The 12,318-nt window shown below is 45.1% G+C and overlaps 1 protein-coding gene across 2 annotated transcripts in view; it reads right to left on the bottom strand.

The window, feature by feature from the left end:
• Positions 1-11,759: 11,759 nt before the first annotated feature.
• The window catches only part of LOC122932123 (retinol dehydrogenase 7-like), a 37,896-nt gene continuing 37,337 nt past the window's right edge, over positions 11,760-12,318 (bottom strand). For both annotated transcript variants that reach the window (XM_044286366.1, XM_044286365.1), the window contains exon 5: positions 11,760-12,105. In XM_044286366.1, coding sequence (XP_044142301.1) covers positions 11,888-12,105 — 218 coding nt within the window. In that variant the 3' untranslated portion in view covers positions 11,760-11,887. The remainder of the gene's footprint in view (positions 12,106-12,318) is intronic.

Raw genomic sequence — 12,318 nt, 5'->3', positions numbered from 1 at the left:
ATGGCAGTAGCACTAGCATCAGGAGACCTCAGCATGGCAAGGTGACATAGTTAGGAGGTGTGGCAGCATCCGGAAACCACAGAGTGGCAAGGTGATATAGTGTGGAGATGGCAGCAGCATGAGGAGATCACGTAGTGGCAAGGTGACATAGTGTGAATATGGCAGCAGCAGCTGCATCAGAAGACCACAGAGTGGCAAGGTGACATAGCTTGGAGATGGCAGCAGCAGCAGCTGCATCAGGAGACCATAAAGTGACCTGGTAATAGAGTGGGGCGGTGGGTGGCAATATCAGTACCCGCTAAGGAAGGTGGGTGAAATAAGGAGCCCTTGGCATCAGATGTGTGGCATCAGGCGGGTTGCAGCATCAAAGTAGTAACTGAGGCAGGTAGTCAGAAGAAACCGGTGTCTTGTATCAAAGTGTTGGTGTGGCACCATGAATGATCTAGTCTGATGCACCAGAAATTAGTGGTTGGAAATCCTGGCTGATCCACGCCTGATGAATCTTGACAAAGGTCTCTCCACATTTTGGGTGGGCAGGCGAGTTCTCCTTGGGGTAACTATGGCCCCCGCTGCACTAAACACCCACTCTGATGCCACACTACTGGCCAGGTGTCACGGATGATGTTGCAGATAGCTGGAAGTAATGAATAAACATCCGACTGGCTTGATCCCAAACTAAGGAGCATATAGGTGACCCCTATAAAACCCTAAGAGCTCACCCTGACTGCTAAGCACAAACAAGGGTCTCAAAGGTAGACGATTGTATACCCACGTACCCAAGACTGTGTGACACTTGAAAACCCTATAATAGTGAGGGGACAGGACCACCGGCTCCCTGCACTTCATACGGAGCGAGTCAGGGTCACCTAGAATCAAGCCAGCAAGGGAAAACAATACATTAAAGGACTTATCTGAACAAGCAGCAGCAGAAGCCTCCAGCACTGAACACTTCATCCAGGAAGTAGTATAAACCGCAAAGTGAGGCAGTATGGGAGGGAATATAAAGGAAAGAGGATTAGTCTAAATAGGTGACACCTGGGAGAAGGAAATGAGATGAGAAAGTGAAACCAAAACAAAGAACATTATGCAAGAGGTAGAGAAGGACGTCTGTCAGATCTTCTCACAGAACTGGCGGTGAGACCGGGCAGGACAGCTTTTCCAGGAAAACGCTGCTATTTTCGGCCACAAATCCAGTTTGGCTACCCAGTAGTCCAGCGGATCTTCATCGTGGGGAAGCAGGGTGCTGTCCAAGTATGCCACCACCTACTGGTTCAGGTCCTGCTCCAGGTCTACCTGTTGCTGCTGCTGGTGAGTAGTTTCTTCACTATGTTGGCAAAGAAAGCTACTCATCAGCGACTGTAGACTCAGGCTGATAGAGCTGGTACTGCTCCTGCCACCCCACCTCTCCCCTCCCCAGCAGCCATGGCAGTGGAACGTGAGCGCAGAGGGCCCCCCAATCAGACCTGCGAGAGGATGGACGATGGTGCAGATAGACAGCAGCCAACTAACTACATAGGATGTCTCTGTAGTAGTTCAGTTATTCCTCCCTTCAGTGGGTGTAAAAAAGGCCCCCATTCTAGACTAGTAGCGAGGGTCCAACAAGGTGGAGAGCCAGAAGTCATCCTTCTGCTGATTGGTGACAATTCGGCTGTCACTACGCAAGCAAGTGAGCATGCATCGTGCTATTTGTGCAAGTGACTCAGAGGGACTCCCTGCCTCCATCTCCACTGCATACTGCCACGGTGTGTCCGGGTCCTCTGTCTCGTCTTCCTCATCGCCCTGTAGCTCCTCTGGCTTCTCCTGCTCCTCCTGTCCTGTCAGCCGAGTAGAAAAACCACCCATTTGGCTACACATTGCCTGTGCTCCAATGTCCTCCTCCCCCTCCTCTTCCAGTTTAGCCCCCACAGGGCTCATGTGGCCGTGAGATCTAGGCGCCATGTCTCCAGTCCCCTGACCAGACAGATTTACCAACATCTGATACAGGACATGAAGCAGTGGAATGACGTTGTTCATCCTGTAGTCCTGGCGACTGACAAATAACGTGGCCTCCTCAAAGGGCCTGAGCAAACGGCAGGTGTCATGCATGAGCTGCCACTGGCTGACATCAAAGTTACACAGTGGAGTATTCCCGTCCGCTTGGATCATTAAGAAATCGTTGATGGACTTTCTCTGTTCGTATAGTCGTTCCAACATATGGAGGGTGGAATTCCAAAGGGTGGAAATGTCGCATATCAGCCTATGTTGGGGGATGCCTGTTCTGCTGCTGCAGCTCAAGGAGGGTGTGTTTTGCGGTGTACGAGTGAAGTGCATGCAAAGTTTCCTGGCCATTTTCAGGATGTCTTGCAGATGTGTGGAAGACTTCAGGAACCGCTTGACAACCAGATTGAACATGTGTGCCATGCAGGGCTCATTGCTCAGCCTTCCTTGATGCAGCACCAACACCATGTTCTTCCCGTTGTCGATCAGCATGGTTCCAATTTTCAGTTGTCGTGGAGAAAGCCAGGATTCGATTTCTTGATGCATCACACGGAGCAGTTCCTCCCCTGTGTGACTCAGTTCGCTATGGCAAACCAGGTACAGAACAGTGTGACACCGCCGGGCCCTGCACATGTGGTATGCTGGAGTGACACTGTGACTTGTCCCAGCAGTGGAGGCTGAGGACATGGTGAAGGATGAGGAGGCAGAGGCAGACATTGTCACAGGACCAACAGTGTGACAACGTGGAGGCGATGTGACCTGGCCAAGTGGCTGGTGTGGCTGTGCAGGAACCACATTCACCCAGTGGGCCGTAAAGGACATGTATTATCCCTGACTGTAGTTACAGCTCCACACGTCGGTGCTGCCGTGCACTTTGGAAGACCCCGACAGGATCAAGGACTGGCCCACCTTCTTTTCTACATGTGTATGCAGGGCTGGTACTGACTTTTTCGCAAAGAAATTACATCTTGGGAATTTCCACCGTGGCTTGGCACAAGCAATTAGTTCTCTGAAAGGTGCAGAGTCCACCACTTGGAAAGGGAGGGACTGAAGCACCAGCAACTTGGACAGGAGCACGTTCAGCTTCTGCGCCGTTGGATGCGTGCACGCATACTGTTGTCTCTTGGCAATCGCTTCGGTGATAGATTGCTGACGGAATGACTGATGAGGAGTAGGAGCAGGAGCATATGGACCAGCACAAGATGGGATTGAAAGACAGCTCCCTTCAGCTGAGGTGGTGGAGCCTTGGCTGGCTGAAACTGGGTGCGTGCCACTGGGTGATGTAGTGGTAGCTGCGGCAGGCTGGACCACCACATCGGAGCCACGGTTCTCCGAGGCCACTTTATGGTGATGCTGTATATGTTGACGCAGGGCCGTGGTGCCAACATTGGCACCCTGCCCATGCTTCACCTTCTGCCCACATATTCTACATATGGCAATGTTGACCACCTCCGGCAGCTTCACAAAAAACTGCCACACCGCAGAGTACCCGATTTTCCCCCCAACACTACTCATTGGCTGACTGCTGCCGCCACTGCTTCCATGAACCCGTGCACAACTCCTGTCCGGGAAGGTAGGCTGCTGCAAAGCGGGTGGTCTACCCCATGCCTGTTTGGCTCCCGACCTCCCACTGCTGCCACCGTGCTGACTCTGGGCTGTGCTAGAGACTTGCTGGCTCAGCCGCTGCCTGACGGGCAAGATGCCCCCTCTTCTCCCGATTATGATGAAGCCCCTTCTTCATCCGGCTCCCAAGTGCGACTGGCTTCATCATTATCGAGTAGTTTCGCAACACAAGCTCCCACGCCACTCTCCTTATCACTATTTGCCCACCTAGCGGAGGAAGCAGCGGATGTCTCCTCAAGATCTTGGCTGGGCAGTAGCTGCTGATTGTCCTGAGCTTTTCCTCGCTGAAAAGTGAAGCTGAGCCCACTGCATATAGTACGTCTCGCGGTGAGGGAACAGAAAAGGACAGAGGCAGGTTGAGGACAGGTAGGGCACAGGGCCTGCTCCCGGGCCATGCCAACTAAGGGTTGTGTCTGACGAACCAACCGACTGTTGGCTGGGGGTGTCTGATGTAACTTGGGATGACGTGTATGACTTAGTTAACCAATCAAGAACTGTTGGGTTGCTGGTCATGACACGACCGCTAGATGACACCGGGAGCTCAGGCCTCAGGCCACAATTAACTGCAGAAATGCACTGAGAATATTTTTTTCTTCTTGTACTGAAATACAACCCTATATGCTTTGACCAGAAAAAAATGCAGCAGTGAACTGAGAATATATATTTCTTGTTGGACTGAAATAGGCCACTATACGCTTTGACCAAAAAAAAAAATTAAAAGAGTGAAATGCGTATAAATATTTCTTGAAGTACTGAAATACGCCCCTATACGCTTTCACCAAAAATAACTGCAACAGTGCAGTGTGTATATATTTCTCTTTTTTACTGTAATAGGCCCCTATACGCTTTTACCAGAAATAACTGCAACAGCGCAGTCACATAGTTAATACGGTTGAAAAAGACAAACGTCCATCAAGTTCAACCAAGGGATAGGTGGGGACGCAAATCCCAGAAGGAAGTGAGATTTCTACACGTTTACACAACCATTTATGTTTTTTACTTTTAAGAATTTGTCTAAACACTTTTTGAAACTGTCCACTGTTCCTGCTGTAACCACGTCCTGAGGAAGTCTATTCCACAGATTCACAGTTCCCACAGTAAAGAAGCTTTGACGCTTCTGGAGACTGAACTTTTTCTTCTTCAGTTGGAGGCAGTGCCCCCTTGTCTTTTGAGCACATTTTACATGGAACAGCTTTTCGCTGTACTTTTTGTATGGCCCATTTATATACTTGTACAGGTTAATCATGTCCCTCCTTAGACGTCTCTTTTCAAGACTAAATAAATTCAATTCTTTAATCTTTCTTCATAACTAAGACCCTCCATGCCCCTTATCATTTTAGTCGCTCTCCTCGGTGCCCAGAACTGGACTGCGTATTCCAGATGAGGCCGCACCAGCACTTTGTAAAGTAGTAGTATTACATCCGTGCCCCGCGAGTCCATGCCTCGTTTAATGCATGACAATATCCTGATGGCCTTAGAAGCAGCTGATTGACATTGTATACTATAATTTTATCTAAAAAAAATATATATGGTGTCTTCCCAGGATATTTGACTGCAGGGGCAGTTCACCTGGGTACCGCTCAGGGAAGTAAAGTATATGTAGAGAAGGGGAGCAGTAACAATTTAAAACTTAGCTTTTAATATGTCTATTCTCCCAAAATAGGGAGTAAAAGACCCCTTACAAACAAAAAAACACACAAAGAGACAGACATAACCCCTGGAGGGTTGCGCCGCGTACCAACACAGGTGTCGTCCTCCCTAGGCCTATGGTGATTGTCACAAGGGCCTATGGTGGTAGGACCATATGATCCCTAGTATCTGGATCCCTTAAGGTAGTATAGGGATCAAATGGATAAGAAATGGAAAGGTCTTACCAGTTCTTAAGAGGGCCTCACTTAATAACCGCGTGTTATGGGTTAGTACAGGAGGTGGTCACATGCAGCAGGTAGGTACTTCATCAGATGTCCATAGGGGGGGTAAAAGGACACCCGAAGTGTCCATACAGCCTGGTATTAGAGTAGCCTCAGAAAAGAAACTCACCCTAGTACCTCCCTGCTTGACCTATCCAGCCCTAGTGACCTAACACGGGGTCCGTGCCCCGCAAGGGGTGGGCCCCGTCCGGAACCTTGCCCTGATGCGGAATCCCTAGGTAACCCTATCACAGGGTGACTAAGGGCAGAGTCCTATATATCAAGGCAGGTGGAGATATAAGTTATATTATGTTGCATATATCTCAAAAATCAATAAAGTGAAGAAAATAATAAGCACAAAATGGAGTGCGTGTCTAATGATATTTAAGCGTGTCCTTTGAGATATATGCAACATAATATAACTTATATCTCCACCTGCCTTGATATATAGGACTCTGCCCTTAGTCACCCTGTGATAGGGTTACCTAGGGATTCCGCATCAGGGCAAGGTTCCGGACGGGGCCATCCCTTGCGGGGCACGGAACCCGTGTTAGGTCACTAGGGCCGGATAGGTCAAGCAGGGAGGTACTAGGGTGAGTTTCTTTTCTGAGGCTACTCTAATACCAGGCTGTATGGACACTTTGGATGTCCTTCCCCCCCCCCCATGGACATCTGTTGAAGTACCTACCTGCTGCATGTGACCACCTCCTGTACTAACCCATAACACGCGGTTATTAAGTGAGGCCCTCTTAAAAACTGGTAAGACCTTTCCATTTCTTATCCATTTGATCCCTATACTACCTTAAGGGATTTAGATACTAGGGATCATATGGTCCTTCCACCATAGGCCCTTGTGACAATCACCATAGGCCTAGGGGGGACGACACCTGTGTTGGTGCACAGCGCTACATATGCGGCGCTACCCTCCAGGGGTTATGTCTGTCTCTTTGTGTGTTTTTTTGTTTGTAAGGGGTCTTTTACTCCCTATTTTGGGAGAATAGACATATTATAATTTTATCTACCATCCACAAGGACACCTAAATCCTTCTCTATAAGTGACTCTCCCAGTGATACATCACCTAGGACATATGAATCACAGAGATTATTACTACCAAGATGCATCATTTTACATTTGTCCACATTGAACCTCATTTGCCAAGTTGATTCCCAATCACTCAGAATGTTCAAGTCAGCTTGTAGTTTGTGGACATCTTAGATAGACCGTACAGTTCTACACAGTTTAGTGTCATCTGCAAAAATAGATATGGTGCTATTAATCCCGTCCTCAATATCAGTAATATATAAATTAAATAATAATAGGGACCAGCACTGAACCTTGGGGTACACCACAAATTACCTGGGACCATTCTAAATAGGAAACATTGACCACAACTCTCTGGACACGGTCCTTCAGCCAGTTTTCAATCCAATTACAAACTATACTTTCCAAGCCAATAGACCTTACTATACCTATTAAGCATCTATGAGGGACAGTATCAAAAGCCTTTGCAAAATCCAGAAACACTATATCCACAGCCGCCCCTCTGTCCAGGCTACTACTCACCTCCTGATAAAAACAAATCATGTTAGTCTGACAACTTCTGTCCTTGGTAAACCCATGCTGGTTATCACTTATAATATTATTTATAGTCTCATACTCCAGTATATAGTCCCTTAAGATTCCTTCAAACATTTTTCCCACAACAGAAGTTAAACTAACTGGTCTATAATTACCTGTGGAGGACCTTGATCCTTTTTTGAATATGGGCACCACGTTTGCCTTGCGCCAATTACTTGGCACTGTACCTGTCCCTAGAGAATCCTTAAAAATTATACTTAGGAACACAGCAATGACTGAACAGAGCTCTTTAAGCACTTTTGGGTGTAATCCATCTGGACCTGGCATTTTGTTCACATTTACCCTATTTAACGTCTCTTGGACCATATCTACAGTTAGCCAATTGAATATATCACTGGATGTACTAACAACCCCGGCGCCACAGATATCAGCTCCTTTCTCTTCTTTTGTATATACAGAGCTAAAAAAAACTATTTAGGAACTCTGCCTTTTACTTATCTTCAGTGGCTACCCCCCTTGACCGTTATTTAGGGACCTACCTGCTCAGACCTAGGTTATTTAGCATTTATATATTTAAACAACTTTTTGAGATTTGTTTTGCTTTCTTTTGCTACCTGCTGTTCATTTTGGATCTTTGCTAATTTTATCTCCTTTTTGCAGATTTTATTAAGCCATTTGTAATCTTCAAATGCTACAGCTGACCCCTCAGATTTGTATTTTTTTAATGCCCTCTTTTTGTCTTTTATTGCTGTTTTTACAGTAGCTGTAAGCCATGGGGGATTTAATATTAGCCGTGTATACATTTTTTTAGTGCAATTACTCAATGTGGATTTGAAGCTCTCCCATTTATCCTCTGTATCATTATGTGATAGTAGCTGCTCCCAGTCTATGCCTTGAAATGCTGCCCTCAACCGAGGGAAATTAGCCTTTTTGAAATGCAGTGTCTTTGCTCTGCCTGACAGAGTTTGTTTTTTATAGTTTAGGGGGAATATAATTATATTGTGGTCACTATTACCTAGTGTTTCTCGAACAGTAACATTACCAACAAACTCTGCATCATTAGAAATTACCAGATCCAACAGAGCAGCGCCCCTAGTGGGAGCTTCTACAAACTTGCTCATAAAGTGGTCCTGCAGCAAGTTGAGGAATTTTCTCCCCTTTGTAGTTGAGGCAAAACCATGACCCCAGTCAATGTCTGGGAAGTTAAAATCTCCCATTATGACCACTGTACCAGCCTGTGCCGCCTGCTCCATTTGGTTATACAGTTGCGTTTCTATCTCTTCTGTGATGTTAGGGGTCTATACATTACACAAAGTATTATTTTTTCAGTGTTTATATCCCTTTGAACTTCCACCCATAAGGTTTCCACATCCTAAAGCACAATTGCCTCTTTCACACTGGTCTTCAGATCACTCCTCACATACAGGCACACGCCACCACCTTTTCTATTGACCCAGTCTTTCCTAAATAGTGTAAAACCCTCAATATTAACAGCCCAGTCTTACGAAGAGTCCAACCACGTCTCAGCCACACCAACTACATCTATGTGTTCTTCTAGTACCATAGCCTCCAGCTCCCACATTTTGCTAGCTAGACTTCTGGCATCTGTGAAAATACATTTTAAATTACTATTACCTATAAGGTGATTATCCGGGATTTTTTGGTTACCTTAGTTAATTTTTGTATGTACCGGTAACAGGTTCTTGTTACCAGCAGTTCTATTTTTTTTATAAATGTATAGTTATGCCCAGTCTTCTCCCTATTTTCCTTGCTAACCCCAGCCCCCACTAAATGCCCACTGTCCCCTTCTATAACCCACTCTCTATCTACACTATCTACCCCTTTATTAGTATGACCCCCCCCCCCCCAGATCCTAGTTTAAATGCTCCTCCAGTCATATAACCATTTTTCCCCAAGGGCAGTTGCACCCTCCCCATTGAGATGCAGCCCGTCCCTACTGTAGAGCCTGTAACCGACCGCAAAGTCGGCCCAGTTCTCCATGAACCCAAACCCTTCCTTCCTGCACCAGCCAACACACTGTTCGGCATTCACGGTCTCGGCGACAGATGACCCTGTCTGTCCTCCTTATAATAGTCCCCTACCACCAGCATCTGTCTGATCTTTGCTGCACTCGTTTTCCCATCCTTCCTCCTGGTTGCTAGGAGAAACGACCTGCTGCAGTGTTGCTGGCCCTGGGCTTTCATCCCTTATATCAGCCAAACAGTCATATTTACTAGGGTGTGCCAACTCAGGAATAGCCTCCCTGGCACTTTTCCCTCTACCCCTTCTTTCTACATTAACCCAACTGCTCATCTGATAGTCCTGATCTTGTCTTCCTACTCCCCCCCCCCCCCTTCATTTCACTCACCCCAGCCAGTGCCTGCACAGTGAGGTCTAAGCCTATCTTCAGTTTTGCATGCCCCTAAGTATTTCAAGCTGCTTATTTAGATCCAAGATCTGGGCTTCCAAATATGCAACATGATTGCATTTTGCACCTAGTGCAAATGTATTCACCCTCGATCAGGTCTTCAAGGCATGCATACATTGCACAGGACACACACTTAGTGGCATGGTCCATGGAGCACATGTTTAATGGAGAAGAACAGTAAAGAAGGAAAACAGAAAATACGAGTTAGAATTAGACCCCGTCTGCTGTAGTTGACGGACTAGCTAGAATCAAGCCAACAACACACAAGGAAATTCTATCCAACCTTAGTTTCTTGCTCCTCATCTTAAACTCATTTTCTTTAACTCCACTTAATCAGTGCGTATATAATGTATTTTTTTATTTTTTTTACTGAAATACGCCCCTATACGCTTTCACCTAAAATAACTGCAGAAGTGACCTGAGAATATATTTTTCTTGTTGGACTGAAATAAGCCACTATATGCTTTGACCAGAAAACAATTAAACAATGCAGTGTGTATATATTTTTATTTTTTTACTGAAATAGGCCCCTATACGCTTTTAACAGAAATAACTGCAACAGTGAGTATATTTCTTTTTTTACTAAAATATGCCCCTATACGCTTTCAACAGAACTAACTGCAGAAGTGACCTGAGAATATATTTTTCTTGTTGTACTGAACTACGCCCCTATATGCTTTCACCAGAAATAACTAACAATGCAGTGCATACATTTTTTTCTTTTTTTAATGAAAAACACCCCTATACGCTTTTAACAGAAATAACTGCAACAGTGAGTATATTTCTTTTTTTTACTAAAATATGCCCCTATACGCTTTCAACAGAAATAACTGCAGAAGTGACCTGAGAATATATTTTTCTTGTTGTACTGAACTACGCCCCTATATGCTTTCACCAGAAATAACTAACAATGCAGTGCATACATTTTTTTCTTTTTTTAATGAAAAACACCCCTATACGCTTTTACCAGAAATAACTGCAGGAGTGAAATGCGTATATATTTTTCTTGCAGTACTGCATAAGATACTAAGACATAAGCTTCTAAAGGCTTTTCAACATAAGACTTGCAGCCCAATAACAAAAAGCTTGAATGACAGAGCTGTCTAATGACTATTTGGGTCCCCAAATAATTGTTCCCTGCACTTGTAAATCACTTTCCTATCAATGTCCCTAGCGCCTTCCGACGTCTCTCCCTGCACTAAGATGCTAAGAAATGATTCCAGCCCATCCTTTCCCTGCACTAGTTTTTTCTGTCTTTTTCCACAACCGTTTTTCTAATCGCTGTCCCTAGCGCTTTCACGCGTCTGCCCCTGCACTCTGAACGTTGGATAATGTCTGACTGTAAGATGGCCAACGTATTTATAGGGCTGTGACTTCACAGGGCTGGCTGCTGATTGACTGCATGCAGGCATGTCAATCTGGGTGATCCCACCTTTCCTGAGTTCCTTGCCCCATGTCCTCAGTCCTCACACGTGTAGCCGCCATTTTAGGAAAAATGTGATTCGTTATCTCGAAGTGCAAGGAAATTCGCATTCGTTCCTGAAAATTCTAAACGAATTAGACTTAGTCAGCTTCGATTTGCTCATCTTTAGTGAGCAACCCAAAATCTGTAGTATCAGGCCGCAATTTCACCCCAATTACACAATTAAGGAGGATTGAATTATCTATATAAAAGAATGAAAAAACTAAAACTAAAATCAGCAGAATTAGAGCACTTTTTAACCCCAATTAGTGCTGCAAGGTGTAATAGAATAGTTCCCATTAGCAATCTTTGCACTGTTCAATTGGCCCCTGCTCTCTCCCAATATAGTGTGGATAATACCTCCCTGTTATAGCCCTACACCTCTAAGCTGTCCCTGAACTGCTCAATAGTAATATATTGTGATTAAAGTCTTTCATAATCAGTGTTTCTAGTGCCTGTAACATCTCTCCCTGCACTAAGTTCACTGTAAAGTGGTGGAAACCGGGTAGGAGACATTTTATAGGGCTGTGACATCATAGGGGCTAGATATCTGCTGATTGGTTGGCTGCATGGCTTTATGGGTGTTCCCTCATTTCCCGTTTTTCTTCCTCTAACATGTACAGCAGCCATTTTAGAAAAAAATCAGATTTGTTACCACGAAGTGTGAGGAAATTCGACTTTATGATTAATCAAATTTTACGGGAAATTCTGATCGAATTCCACTTTATCAACTTTGATTCGCTCAACTCTAATTAAGACAATACAGGAGACGAAACTGGGTCCAAAGTACTGTTTCCTTTACTTATTAAACTGTAAAGTTACACAGGTAGTAGGGTTGGATGGAGATGTAGGTCCATCCATTGACATCATTAAGATACCAAGTATTTGGTGGAATTTCAGAAGAATCATCAGATAGCATCTGCTGGTCTAGGTATTCCAATAGATAATATAAAGTCAGAAATCACTGTAGGTAAATAGGAAAGTGGCAAGTAGAAGAGTGTGGCATCCCATCCGACAGAGTAACGTGTCCAGGGGTAAACGGCAGTCAGAGCATGCTCCATGCAGTTTGTGACCAGAGAAAGGTCTGTGTTACACAATGATGACATTTGATCCAAAGACTCCATACCTGTATGTAAAATATGAAAAGTGTGGGTTAGAGCAAAGACAAAGCCCATAGATCATTCATTCTATTTGTTTTCTTCACCATAGTATGTCTATATCTGGGGCCTATCCCGTGCACCACAAAGTTATAAGATAGATGGTTAATATGATGTCCCACCTCTTGGATTGTCCTAATCTCAGAGTTGTTTTAGGTTTCTTAAAAAGGGGCTGAATAGTG

Source organism: Bufo gargarizans, chromosome 3, assembly GCF_014858855.1.
Source record: "Bufo gargarizans isolate SCDJY-AF-19 chromosome 3, ASM1485885v1, whole genome shotgun sequence".
NCBI lineage: Eukaryota > Metazoa > Chordata > Amphibia > Anura > Bufonidae > Bufo > Bufo gargarizans.
Note: the sequence above shows the minus strand (reverse complement) of the source record. Positions and strands in the feature narration are given on the sequence as shown.